General features: G+C 48.9%; 2 protein-coding genes across 2 annotated transcripts; one reads left to right on the forward strand and one right to left on the reverse strand.

The window, feature by feature from the left end:
• Nucleotides 1–4,304: 4,304 nt before the first annotated feature.
• Nucleotides 4,305–7,731, reverse strand: LOC125535413 (IAA-amino acid hydrolase ILR1-like 8). The gene is made up of 5 exons (XM_048698468.2): nt 7,329–7,731; nt 5,866–5,991; nt 5,246–5,560; nt 4,999–5,127; nt 4,305–4,887 (listed from the first exon to the last, which is right to left on the reverse strand). The coding sequence occupies exons 1-5, from the start codon at nt 7,677–7,679 to the stop codon at nt 4,522–4,524; spliced, it is 1,287 nt and encodes a 428-aa protein (XP_048554425.2). The 5' UTR covers nt 7,680–7,731; the 3' UTR covers nt 4,305–4,521.
• Nucleotides 7,732–12,487: 4,756 nt separating this feature from the next.
• On the forward strand, nt 12,488–13,450 carry LOC147983551 (uncharacterized). Its single transcript, XM_087539533.1, has one exon. It carries the CDS (start codon nt 12,501–12,503, stop codon nt 13,227–13,229), a length of 729 nt encoding a protein of 242 aa, XP_087395659.1. The 5' UTR covers nt 12,488–12,500; the 3' UTR covers nt 13,230–13,450.
• Nucleotides 13,451–14,424: the final 974 nt, after the last annotated feature.

Raw genomic sequence — 14,424 nt, forward strand, 5'->3', positions numbered from 1 at the left:
GCACTGGAGCAAGATTGCAATAGCAACAGTTGCATCCTCTCTGTGTTTGTCTGGATCAGATGGCCCTTCGAGCTCTAGCCGTTCGACTTCGAGGCTGTGCAACGTGACCAAGTGCTTGTGTTGCTCGTCCTTCTCCATCGCGATGCCCTTGATATCTGGCACATTCAGTTTGAGGATCTTGGCGTGCCGAAGGTTGCGGAGGAATTTCCATAAAGAGGGAAACCATGGCTTCTCCGGCTCGCCGTACCTAGGACATGGCCAAATAGTAAACGCCAGTTCAACTCGTCTCGGCTTGGTCGCCTGCGACTTCACGGAGAAATCCGCAAACATGCCCTTGTATTTGAAGGTGCGCAAGCATGGCGTGTCGAGGTGGATTGATACGACAGAGATGTCCAAGGTGAGAGTGACAAGGCTTGGGCAGTGGAGGCTGAAACCACGACGGCTGGAATTGGCGGCGTCCTAGTTGAAGTAATGGCCTTCGATATGCAGGCTGCCGAGGTTGGGCGCGGCTCGGATAAAGCTCTCGAGCTCCATCGTTGTCGAGCCGCAGCTATGCAGACGCAGCACGGGGAGGCTGGGGAACGACACGTTGACGTCGCCGTACGCCGGCAGTTCCAGATGGCAGCACGCGAGGTCCAGCACTCGGAGCGTTTGGCCGGCCGGCAGGACGGCGGGATGGAACCTGTATATGTAGCTGTCCTGCTTCATCTCCACCGCTACGCGCAGCTCCTCCACACCATGCAGCGCCGGTCGTCGAGGAGGATGTGCACCAGGTTGTCCCTGCTGCCCCACGAGTCGGAGCCCAGGACTTCCCGGCAGTGTACTCTTCGTCTTCGTAGGGCGAGGCCACGAACAGAGAGAGCTTTCTGACCTGACCCCGGCCCGACGCGTGAAGGGCGGCGTAGGCGTCCTGGAGTAGCCGCTGGTTGACCAGGGAGGCGTCGTCTAGGCCGGCGTAGGGCCGAGAGTCGAGGTGGACGGCGTCCGTGCACGCCTGCACGGCCAAAGCGGGCGCCATCGCCGCGAGAGGACGGCGGTACGGGCGGCGTCGCTGGCAGGAAGGAGATGGCGCGCACGAGAAGAGCGTCGGGGAGGCCGGAGATGCGATCGGCGGCGCCCATGTCATGTCGTGGAAGGGTTTGGGCCGGGGGTTTGGAGGAGGAGCGAACCCTAAACGGGGTATACACCACAGGGGAAAAAAACTGGATTGTGTTTACATATACGCCGAGAGTCTTATATCGGCCACCCGACGCATAAGGCTGTAAGCTCTGTGCATCAGGTGTGTGGCGCACGGTGAATCCGTGAGACTCGGCGTACAGCCACGTACGCCGTGACAAGGCCCAAAAACAGGCGGCGTACCCACCCAGCGTACATTGCACGAAGCCGAGTACCCTCACAGTACACACGGCGTATAGTCACGGTACGTTCGTGCCAGATAACCTTGTTCAGGTCACAGTTTACCATTTCAATTTGGCAGGACAAGTGAATTCCTAAAACTGTATCCATGACACCAATATTTAGACCAGCAAATACGACAGTCCAGCGGGTAAGTGAGTTGATCGATACTGACAACTGGACGTGGCGTCAAGACTAAGAGCTGGTTCGTGATATTTTTCTGGCACCAGATGCTACGGCAATCCTGAATATACCTTTGCGCAATGGTGGTAGAGAAGATTTTCAAGCTTGGGCCTTTGAACCTATAGAAAGTTATACTGTCAAAACTGCGTACCGTGCTCTCGTGAATCAAAAAGAGCTTTTAGCTCGAGATGAAGGGGCGGTTATAAGTACCTCACAGACTGAACGGCAGCTATGGACTTCACTATGGAAACTCAAAGTGATCCCCAAAGTGCGGGTTTTCTGGTGCTGAGTGTTGAACAATATCTTGCCAATGGAAGAAAACTTAAAGCGAAGACATATCAAGAAGATCGATCGCTGTAACGTGTGTCTTGCGATGGAGGAGGATTTAATGCATGTTCTAATCCATTGTACGCATGCACCGCGATTCTGGCATGAAGCACAGGCCTTGTTCAATTTCCGCTTGCCGAGGCTACACCCTGACACATGGTCACGGGATATTATTTGTGACAGCCGGTTCTCGGACAATGAGCGGACAAAGATTGTTATGGTGATGTGGTCGATATGGCACTCCAGAAACAGATGAGTACACGACCATGATCAACTTGACCCAGCTAATGCTGTAAGGAGAGTTCGGGAGGACCTAGCCTTGCTTGAGCTTCCTCAACAACATGCAGCCATACTACCAGGTCACGGCTGGAGGCCTCCAGAGCAGGAAGTGATCAAAATAAACTGTGATGGGGCAATCAGTTTTGATGAGGGCAAAGGAGGTGCAGGGGGTGTTGCTCGATCAGCCACTTGCCTTCTCGGAGTTTGGTGGAAACCACATGAGGGGGTGACCAATCCCCTGATCATGGAGACGCTCGCGCTCCGTGAGGGCGTTATTTTCGCCAACCTACGAGGCATACCACATTTGATATTGGAGACGGACTGCTTGGCGTTGGTAAACCTCTAGAATTCTCGCCGCACAGGTCGCTCTGTTGTGGCCCCGATACTAGATGAAATTGAAGAGCCATCCTTCGTTTTTGGTACATTTATAGTTCAACATGTATCTAGATCAACTAATCTGCCAGCCCATTTGTGTGCTAAGCATCCTTGCTCATTCATGGTAACCAAAAATTGGCTGGACTCTACCCCCTCCTTCTTGGTCAGCAGTCTCATTGCAGACTGCCTCATGAATGCCTTTATTGAATAAAAGCTCCCAAAGTTTCCCTAAAAAAAAGGTCACAGATTATCATTGAGACGGCCAAAAGTTTCCCCATGTTTTCTATGCCGGCTTGTCCATAGTTTGGGAGCCATGTCCCATGCCACAGCAGCATGTTCATCAATGTGAAAATTCCAGTCACACCTGCGAAAAACACATGCAAAAAAACATCTATGTCACTGAAACAAAAGAAAAATACTAAGCACTTTATAAAAAGCTCTAAGTAGCTAGTGCTTAGAAAAACATTAACAGAAAAAGATCTGCTTGGGTGCACCAATGTCCACAGGGGGGAACTTTTTGCATCACCCTCGTCTCCTTCTGGTAATGTTTCTCCCACAACAAACGAACTGTAGCTACGATAAACCTTGCTACTTCATCCAACCTTTTGCTTTTCTTCAATGTCCTTGATACGTGTCTAACTTATCTACAATTTTTTAAGTATTCATGCTATATGAGCATCAACTATATATGGTTTTGGTGCATATTTTTTTTATTTTTTCTGGACTAACTTGTTAATCTCGTGCCCAGTACCAGTTGCTGCTTTCTGCATGTTTTTGGTTTTACATAAAATCATTATCTAGGAAGGTCAAAATACCCCGGTGATTTAATATGATTTTTGGGCGTAGAACACAAGACGATGCCCGAGGGCCTGATACGGCCAGGTGGCGTGACCACCCCCTGGCCGCATCGTGGGCCAATGTGGGGGCTGCGGATCTTGGTTGGAGCCCTTCTTTCACAGTGTTCGACCAGAAAATAATACCGACGGCACAAACCCTAACCCCATGGTCGGTGGCATCGACATGAAGACGTGGTTGTCACTCACGAGTTCGGATAGCGACCAGTTTTAAGTACTAGTTTTAATTACACTAGTTATAGTAGTAGAGTATGTTTCGTTTGATGGCAATGTGAACTATTATGGCCATGTGGCGAATTTCGGTTAAGTTTAGTTTGTTTCGATCAAATTTGTGTTGAACATGACCGAATTTGATTTTTACTCCGCTAAATTTACGAGATCGGCTCGAAACGGCCAAAATTTAGAGAAGTATAATTACTCCACTATACTTTACTCAACCGAATACTCCTCTATTTTTTAGAGGATCGGCTAGAAATGCTCTAAAATAGTTGACATGAGACACACCCCTTACAAGGATGGCAACTGAATTGTGTCATCGTTGACAACGCCAAGTACGGGGGAGCACCAGACGACAATCCGCCGAATTAGAAACTATCAACCCATAGGACCAAACCCAGACACAATCTCATATGACAGCCATGTCGGCCCCGACATCCACACCGGGACGGTGACGGAGCTGTAAGAGTTCCACTCTGTATCACTGTATGGTAATTGTCTCCACCTTTAAGACTTCGGCGCCAAGGACACATGAACATAGTCAGCCGGTTGTGTTAGTGCTTTCTTTGGGGCGTGGCTTCTTGGCCAAATCTTCTTTGTGCCACATATCTCTTTCTAACTTGATGAATATAAACGCGGGTGTCATGTCTGGTCTCGAAAAAAATATTCCAAATGTAGAAAATCACAAACGGCTACACTTAAATTACTGAACTGTCTTAATTATCATGCATGCTATATATGAATAGTATATCTCACATAACATACTATACACACATATATAGCTTCCGATCAAGCAAATGAAGACGATTCTGGATATCTAACACTATACGGACATCAGAGAATTTTCACTCCATAATCCAAGAACGGACCTTCACTCATGCTCCTGTAGTTTTCAGGAGCGGTTCAGGTACTCAATGGCAACCGCGGTGTGAAACGCAGCTCCAATAGGAAGAACACCCTCATCGAGGACGAAATGCGGGGAGTGCACCGGATGCACCCTGTCCATGGCGGTCTCGTTACCTACGCCGATGAAGAAGAATGCACCTGCCGCTCTCTGCGCGTAGAAAGCGAAGTCCTCGCCACCCATGCTCCGGGGAGCCACCTTCACATTAGCTTCCCCGAGCATGGCCTCGGCCACTTCCTTGGAATGGGCATACATCCCTTCATCGTTGACGGTGGCTGGGTAATGCTTTAGCTTCTCCTCCATGAAGTCGACAGTGGCTGCGCAGCGGTGCACGGTTGCCTGGGCTTCTACGGTCTTCCAGAGAGGCATCAGGTTGTCAGTACCTCATGTCAAATGGTGGAGGAAAAGCATTGACTGGAAACTTGAGATAGGAGAGAATGCATGGGGTGTTATAATTTGTCCTACCTCTTTCACCCTTTTCATTAGATATGACAGGCCTTCATCAGTCATGCTCCGAAAGGTGCCGCCGAACGACGCAGATTCGGGAATTACATTGTAAGCATCACCTCCTCTCAGTTGTGTAACAGACACCACCTGAAAGAAGTAGTAAATCATCGACCAAGTTATCACTCACTTCCCAGGGGTTTCATATGCAGATTAATGGTGGCCTGGCCACCTTTGGATATATGTGCTAGACATATTAATCACGTACAGCTGACTCGAGTGGATCGGTTTCACGGGCGACAAGTTGCTGAAGGCTGAGAATGGCGGAGGAAGCAGCAATGACAGGGTCAACGGCATCGTGAGGGTTACCGGCGTGCCCGCCTTTTCCGGTGATCGTTGCGGTGAACCGAGCTGCAGCTGCAAGAAATGGACCTGGCCGCGATGCGACGACGCCTACAGGAAGATGTGGGAAGACATGCAGGCCAAAAATGGCAGAGACATCGTTGAGGACACCCTCCTCTAAAATGTAGTAAGCACCGGCGTAGCCCTCTTCAGCAGGCTGGAACACAAGCTTGACAGTACCCTGAAGGTCAAGCAACAATGACACAAATTGAACTGTTTTCTCATTCTCAGTCGTATAAATTTGAATTCACATTACGATACATCATGTTAATGAGAGTACTACTTATATGCTGAACTGACTGAGTTATAATGTTGAACCCTGGTGCCCACAGGCACTGAAATGGAACTATATACCAAAATTGTCTGGACTGACAAAAGAGCATTGCTTGTTATTTCCAACACAAAATATCATGTTACATGTAACGTAATAATCCTCTCAATTTCACCATGTTAAAATTAAGAGTATGATCAGCACAGTAAGTTTACCTTTAAATCTTCTTTCCGAGATTGAAGTAGCTTGGCAGCTCCTAGAAGCATTGTCACATGGGCATCATGTCCACAAGCATGCATCTTGCCATTTTCGAGGCTCTTGTACTCCCAATCTACCAATTCCTGCCCAAGGACCACCGTACGTGCCATTGTCAATCAAATGCCATCACTATTTACTAACAAATCAATACACCACCGTACAGCAAAGAATATTCTCGGATACAATCTAGGTTCTTGTTGATTGAATTCTGTTTTGTGCAAGCTGCACATAGAACATGTCGTATTTGGTTGGACCAATGCTTGATGTCGATTGTCTTGCAGCTTACAACGTACAATCCAAAACAAAATTTCATAACAAATAGGTTAATTTTCCAGAATACGGGCCAAATACTACCTATAATGGAAAAATATTTTCCATTTCGTCTCATTGTAGGCGCTGGTCTATCCGCTTTGTGTCCCTAAAGCGGCATTCTGTATTTCCTATGTAGTTAGGTTTCATGATATGATGCAGCACAACAAACAAACAATAACTAATCGGTGACAGCAAGACTTTTGTTGGCTGCTGCGATGGTCACTTGATTGCAGCACACATGACAGAAAGAGTTTTGATTACTCTATACAAGATAGGTCCTTGTTGATTTGAATTCTGTTTTTTGCAAGCTGCACATAGAACATGCCGTATTTTGTCTGGACCAATGATTGATGTTGTGCAGCTACAACCGTACAATCCAAAAAAATCATCTCAAGTAGATGGTTAATATTTTCATAACCTAATAATTTCTGTTTTGCCTCATGTAGCTGCTGATCTATCCACTTTGTGTCACTAAAGCCACATTCTGTGTTTCCTATGTGGTTAAGTTTCATAATGCAGCACAACAAACAAACAAACAATAATTAATCGGTGATGGCAATAGTTTTGGTTGGCTGCTGCGGCGATCTTCATGATGGTCACTTGATTGCAGCACATTTGGATACTTCTTAGATAAAACGACGGAATTAAACCCACATCAGTGCGAATTCGAAGAAAGAGATGTAGACGCATAACAGAAAATTGGGTTCCTGAATCCTGAGCGAGTCACCTGTCGGTATCACAAGGTAACCTATCGGTATCACAAGGACAAAAGAAATTGCAGCACCAGCTAATGGTACTGCTACACTGGTTGGAGGATATGTCATTTGGTTTACATAATTGCGTATTAGCTAAATCTCATTTCATAACAACCATGCATTAGCATTGACACTTATATTTCTGAAAAAGAATTAGCATTCACATCCTGTCCTAATTACTCTAATTCGTTCTCTGCACATCTCTTTTCCAAGAAAAAGAAGAAGCAGTCTGAATTATGTTGGGATCAAACAGGTTCATATCTCACGAACGAATGAAGCAATCCTAAGTTCCTAACAATGGTTAGTGACGACTGACGACTGACGATATAGAAATGCAGGGTATGACTACGGACCTGGAGGGGGAGCGCGTCCATATCGGCCCGGAGCGCGACGACTGGCCCGGAGCCGCCGCCTCCGGCGATGGTCGCCACGACGCCGGTCTGGGCGACGGGCCAGACATATGGGATGCCGAGCGCGTCGAGCTCGGCGCGCACGAGCTCGCTTGTGCGGTGCTCTTGGAAGGCCAGCTCCGGGCGCTGGTGGATGCGCCGACGCAGGCCGCGCAGCCACGACTCGAACGGAGGCGCACGCGCCGCGCCCAGGAGATCGGCTCCCAGCCGAGTTGTTGTGGCCGATGAGGGGGTCGCGAGATGTGAGAGGAAGAGGAGAAACAAGGCGAGGAGCTGAGTCGTAAACCGAGCCATGCGGGCGTGACCGAAAACTGCTCGATCCTCTGCTCATGGCCCAGCACACAAGACTGTGTACGTGATATATAGTTCGCGCGTGGCCTCCGTTGATATTTTCCACCGGAAGTATAGGCGCGATTTGACTCGCCGGTTTTTTATTGCTGTGAAATATTCTTCCTAATTACCTAATCGCGTGCGCGTGCTTGATCACCGAAAGGAGCGGCCGGCCTCATCATACGCATGCATGTGTAAAAACTTTTGTCTGCTAGCACATATACACTGTGGCATTAAATGCATTCACACTGGTCACATTGCTTTAGAAAAAACAGATATGCTTGTATTTATTTCGGGTTTTCAATTTTTTAAAAAGTCATATTTTTTGAATCGTATGTCGGAATTCAGATCGGTTTTCACCGTTGGAATCCTTACGACGATATCTTTGAAACTAGATCTCGCATGGGTATATTTTGACAATTTTTTATGCCAACTGTAATGCTATATGGTGCAACTCTCTTAGTACATTGTGCAACTTTAATACTGTTTGTGCATTTTTTTTAAACCAATTTTTTGAGATACATGATCCAACTTCCTATGAGATTGTAACCTAGCAACCATGGCAACCAACCTTTTTTGACATGCAAGTAGTTTACTGGCCCTGCCAACTACCTTGTAGACAATGTGCACCCCTTCACTACTTGTGGGTGTGTAATGTTTCATGCACACCCTGCCCCACCCACCTTATCAGCAAGATGTGCAACTTAGTCTATTGTTCCAGCCAACTGTGTAGTTATCGATGTGCAACTCCTTGTGTAGTTTGAGTTGGCAGGGGTAACATATGGAGTTGCACATAGTCTGCTAGGCAGTTGGCCGGGGCAACAGATGAAGTCACACATCTCACTGGCAAGGAGTTGGATGGTGTAAACTGGACATCCGGGCGGTACTAAAAAGATGCATAGACACGAGGCGCTAAAGTGGCCCATCTCACTAGAAGGGGTGGTTCGGATAGGGTACTAGCTGGGAAAACTAGACTTTCACGGGGTATGGGGGAAAATTGCACATCACTGTTAGACAGTTGGCCGAGGAAGTATCTGAAGTTGCACATCCACTGTTAGGCAGTTGGCCGAGGTAGCAAAATAGTAAAATCCACACATCCACGGGCAGGGGAAGTTGCACATCAGCTACTAAGTAGTTGGCCTGGGCAACTGACGAAGTTGCACATCTCACTGTTAGGGGATAGGTTGGGGTGGACGTGCCATCGGTGAAACTTCACGTCCATGGCTAGGGAGAAAGTTGCACATCGACTCTGAGATAGTTGCACATTGACTACTAGGCAGTTGCACCTAACGGGGATTAAATTGCACACAATAAAATCTATCGAAACATACTCATATGGGATCTAGTCGAAGAACACGCCATGCGGGGTCTAACGGTGAAAGCGGATCATTGTTCCGATGTTTGACTCAAAAGTTATAACTTTTTAGAAAAATGAAAACCCGAATTAAATGGCTTTACATGTGTTCGCATGAGTGAAAAGTGAACATTCACTAGTAGGGAAAAAGTTGCACATCGATAGTTATGTAGTTGCACATTGACCCCTAGACATTTGCATTAAATAGGGATTAAGTTGCACACAAAAAAAATCATCGAAACATACACATACGGGATCTAGTTTCGAAGAGCACATTGCAAGAGTTCCAATGATGAAAACGGATCCTAATTCCGACGTGCGGATTGAAAGTTATGCCTTTTTTAAATTTTGAAACCACAAATTAATGCATAAAAGAGCGAAATGCATGCAACGAATGATATGGTTGTACTGGCATTTAATACGTCATGGAAAAGAGATTAGAGGATTGGTTTTTCCTAATTAGAAGAAGGGACAAGAAATATCCTAAAATAGCCGGCCGCTTGCTAACCATCACGAGCGGCCAAGCGCTGGCTAGACGTGTCCAATATTCTTTTATTTGTGTTAGTTTATTTCTTTATGAAGAAGATTCAAACCTATTTTAAAAGTCCACCAAAAGTTTAAAGCATCGAAAACATAAGAGAAATTACATCAAGGTCTCTATACCACCAAACGACCACTACCGTCGTCAAAATAAGCTGCCAAAGCGTCGTTGTCCCCGCTCCCCACCAGAGCCGGGTTGACCTTGTCGAGGACAAACGGAAAATCTTCATGCATGTGACCCTAAAGACCAACGTCCTAGAGCTATATTCTTCGTCTTTTATCCCTTGAATAAATCTAAAGCAACTGCCATCAAATCTTGTCATCGCGCATGCACGACAGTGAGAAACCCTAACCTCGCCGCCCCAAGAAGACGAGGCGACGGGAATTTATGCCGGAGCTCCGTCGATTACATTCATATATGGACGAACTCGAGGAGGATCAGAGCCCAAAAAACAACCGCTCCCCCCCCCCCCCCCCCCCGCTACCTGCTGCCGGAGCGGCACGTAAAGGAGAGGCGAATCTACGGGCTCATCGGCGAATCCTAAAGTGAAAATTTTAACCTAGTTGCCGAGGGGAAGGGGAGAAAACGCTTGAAGAAAAAGCTTATGTGCTAAGTTTTTCTGTCTGTTCTTATTCCACTCTGCTTCCTTTTTTGCAGCGTTGCTAACTCTCGGGCAACTGAAATGAGAAACTGTGTCAGTCGATTCCGTGTGAGAGGGCAGCGAAGCCCGAGCCCGAGATCGGAGCGCCGGCGAGGACTTGGACGGGATCAAACCGTAGCCGATGACGACTCGACTGGACGTGGGGTTGCAGGTGGAGGCGACTCAGATGACTTGACCGGTGCGGGTGGAGGAGGGGGATTTTCATTTTGAGCCCGCTTGAATTAGTCGGAGCTGGAGTCGGGGATGCGAGGGTGAATGGTAGCAAGGAGTGGGGGCGCCGCGTGAGGCTCGGACATGAGCTAGCCAGAGGTGAGTCAGAGCAGATGCGGAGCAAGAAGGCTAGGGAAGAAGACAAATAGCACTAGGTGGGGCGGCACTTGGATTCGCATCCTATGGTTTCGATAGAATCGACCGAAATGTTTGATTTTTCAGTCACCTGATGGATAGGTGCTCCCTCTTTTTTCCTTTTTTTTCTAGTGAAAATTACATCGACCTTAGTTTTGTAATATTGAGAAAATGAATGTGCATATAACTTGAGGGAAACTTCCTTGCAACAGTAAACTGAAAGATCAGCCGATCAGAATATCTCCATCTACTTAATTTGAACCCCCTGAAGCAAACTTGTCTTTCTCATAACTGATGTAGACGCACTCACACACTATATATTGCTTGTTTTTTCTGCTTAATATGTACTCCTTCTGTTCCGAATTACTTGTCGTAGGTATGGATATATCTAGATGTATTTTAGTTCTAGATACATCCATTTCTGCGATGAGTAATTTGGAACGGAGAGAGTACATATATAGAAAATGAATACAATGTAAAATATTGATATGTAGCTTCAAGGCGGTGCCTTTAGGAAGGGAGTGACACCAGAGTGTCGTCACTGCCCAATCCGTAGGTCAAGGTCTCCCGGAGCACCATGGCAACGGTGAATACCCGCGACAACGCCTTTAAGAAGGGAACGGTGGTAGAACATTGCTGTCACCGACCTGACAGGCTAGAATGGGGTTTCATGCCGGCCAACACTCACCATCACCGAAATAGGCACAGTCGACCGCACCATCTCCATCGGACGTCACCCCTTGGCACCACGCCGTCCACACAGCCATGGTCACCAGATAGCGTCTGAGCCGCGTGGTCCGCCCCATAGTGATGTGGCTCCCACCACCAAGGCCGTCGCCCCGGCATCCATGGCATCCACCCCATCCCCGCCCCATGTGCACAACCAAGACGATAGAGGAGACGGTATGTAAGGTCCCCACTTTCCAACTCTTGAACAACCCCCAGGTCCATGTCCGGCCAGATCTGATCTGCATCTCCCCGCCTTGCCCCAAAGGCGAGCTCCCCGGTGGCACGCTGCCACCGAACGAGAGGCAAGGATGCCGTTGTGGCCACCGCTGGTGACAGAGCATCCCTCAATGGTGGACAGAGCTGGGAAATGTACGGCCCCTCGACGTCTCCTGCACAAATCCAGCTTGGGGATGGAGGGAAACCACCTCACAGTCCGCTCACCGACGGGCCAACGCTGGAGCTGCCCTGTTGCCGCCGTGACACCACCCAGACCACTGCCATGGGCCGCCATCACGCCACATTCAGAATGCCCGATCATCATGCAGACTGATTCTTCGACAGCGCTTACTTCAGTCACACGCGATAGCCTGGATCGCTGGGCGTATGGTCATCTTGTTGTTGAGATTAAACACTTGATGGAAGATGGGGATTTTATTACCTAGAAAATTTGCCGTCTGCAAAACAGGGTATCAGACCGCCTGGCTGTTTATAGCCAAACTGAATGTGGCACTACTGGTTGTATGGCTACATCATTGCCCTTCTTGTATCGAGGCTCTTTTGCCACTTGACCTTATCATTATGAAATAAAAACTCCAATTTTACCTGCAAAAAAAAATTGTGAAGGCATGTGTTATTTAATAGTTGAAAATAACTTCGACAGTGGGATAGCCATTCGGAAATGAGACTGAGCATTCATATACCACAAGCTACAGCCAAATGAATGGTCAACGTACGATAGCTCTCCATGCAAGCTAGCCCTATAGTACCTGGTTTCATGCAACGCACGCAAGCAGTTCGATCCAAAGCCAACTAGCCAATCTCCGCCTCTAGATCCGGACCTAATTAAATGATCAAGGTTCCACCATGGCTAACTCGCTATATAAACCCTACCAGCATGCTGAGACCCTTCACAACAACGCCAACGAGGCAACGAGAATGGCTATCTCTACCAGTAGTAGTGGCGCCTATGCCTTCATCTTCCTCACGCTCCTGTGTTTTGCTACACTACTCCCTTCACCTGTCAACGCGAGGCATTTCCCTCGCATCCATGGCAGTGCCAGCGCCATCCATGGTACCGGCATCAAATTCCACTGGCCGTTCTCAAGGACAAGGGACGGTTCTGGCAGTGGCCATGGCCATGGCTCCGGAGACGGCCACGGGTTTGGCTGGGCCGTGTCGCGCAACGGGTCCGACACGACCATCGGGGCCGGCGGCGGCATGGGCGGCGGCGTGGGAAGCACCCGCGATGGCGAGGGAGGCAGCGCTGGTGGCGGTGTCGGCGCCGGGGTCGGCATCGACGTCGGGAAGGACGGGATCGACGTGGGACTTGGCGTCGGAGGAGGAGGCGCGGCGAGCGAGCACAACGGCGGCGCCAGTGTGGGTCTTGGCGGCGCGGCAGGCTTCGGTTTCCACATCGGCAGAGGAGGTGTCAGTGTCACGGTGACGCACGGTGATGGTGGTGGTGGAGGAGACGGCCGCGGTGCCGGTGCTTCGGGCGGAGGCAGCGGGGTTGGACGTGCAGGCAATGCCGTGGGGAGAGGCCAAGGTTCCGGAAGCGCGAGCGACGGCACGGGGAGCGGTGGCGCGAGTGGCTCCGGCTCCGGGCCAGGAGGATCCGGTGGCGGTGAAGGCGGCGGCGCGGGCGGTAGCAGCGGCCACCCGTGAGGACGATGTGCTCAATTGCCATGCATGCATGTGAGCTAATCCACGTAGGAAGCAAGAAATATGACTTGATTTAAATATGCGAGATCAGATCGATCTGCAGTATCAGTGTGTAAACCTGTAAGGGGTGACGTGTGGAACATGTAGGTCCATGTAGGCAGGAGTATGAACTAAGCTATGTGTGTGTAAGCATTGATGAATAATATGGGAGAACCTACAAAACAGGTGCTGAATTTATTTATTTTCTACAGTACACAGCAAGAAAAGAATTTATTTTTTCTATAACTCCATTCGCTATAACCATTGTCACGGCCAGACGGTCGTCTCACCTTCTTTCTCCTCACCCCACCTTCTTCCTTCTCATCCATTCCGACCGTGCCACCCTCCAACCAAGGCCTAGACACCGGCCTCCGCCAGTGCCGCCACAGCCTGCCCAAGCCGGTTCTTCCGGCGTGCTGACCCCGCACCGAACATCCCTTTGTAGTTTGTACCCTTACCATTCTTCTCCGACGCCAGTGGTCCACCCCGCACCAGCACCCGAACCGTCAACCTCCGCCTTGCCCCCATTTGCAAGACAAGGTGTCATCGTCGGGTCCGGTCTCGGCGAGCCCCCAACAGGGACGGCGCGTCCCTGTCTCCGGTCGGTGCCGCATCTTCTCCTCTCCTAACAAAAATCAACGGATAAAACATTTACTTCCAGACAACTGACGATTAGCAAATCCGGAATATATAATATTTATGTGCTTAATTTCCTGCTGTTCAACTCAAAAAATAAATTGCTTGCTGTCCAACCATGGATGTATAGATTCCTGCCATTCTATTTTTACTTTGGAAAGCTGCCTAGTTTGTTCCTCGTTAATTACTACATCTGCTTTCGCCGCAAAAAGAAAATCACTACATCTGCTAACGGTCTGAGCGAAGCGGGATCCAGGCAGAATCTGCTCTAGGCAACGCGCTTGCCACCGGGGACAGTGTAGTTGAGCTTATTTAACCTGAAGAAGTGATCCCCAGAAGGTCCGGCGATCAAGAAGTGCGGGCGAAGCGATGTCTTGGATCGGGCGTCCTGGCTAGCTTGATATCCTTCGGGAACACACAAGCTTGCTGACCTGCCGCATTATGTAGCGTGTGTCATGTGAATCAGTATCTTTTCTATGTGGAGTGTGCAAGAGGCTCAGGCCCTGGGACATTGACCAGCGCC

This window comes from Triticum urartu, chromosome 2A (assembly GCF_056163025.1).
Source record: "Triticum urartu cultivar PI428250 chromosome 2A, HENAU_Tu73, whole genome shotgun sequence".
In the NCBI taxonomy this organism is placed as follows: Eukaryota; Viridiplantae; Streptophyta; class Magnoliopsida; order Poales; family Poaceae; genus Triticum; species Triticum urartu.

What these genes read in the sequence shown, in the direction of transcription:
- LOC125535413 (XM_048698468.2), bottom strand. Translation starts at nt 7,679, where the DNA reads ATGGCTCGGTTTACGACTCAGCTCCTCGCCTTGTTTCTCCTCTTCCTC. An exon ending in TGGACGCGCTCCCCCTCCAG is followed by an intron (nt 5,992 to 7,328) that starts GTCCGTAGTCAT and finishes GTCCTTGGGCAG; the next exon opens with GAATTGGTAGATTGGGAGTA. An exon ending in CCGATCCACTCGAGTCAGCT is followed by an intron (nt 5,128 to 5,245) that starts GTACGTGATTAA and finishes TACTTCTTTCAG; the next exon opens with GTGGTGTCTGTTACACAACT.
- LOC147983551 (XM_087539533.1), top strand. Translation starts at nt 12,501, where the DNA reads ATGGCTATCTCTACCAGTAGTAGTGGCGCCTATGCCTTCATCTTCCTC.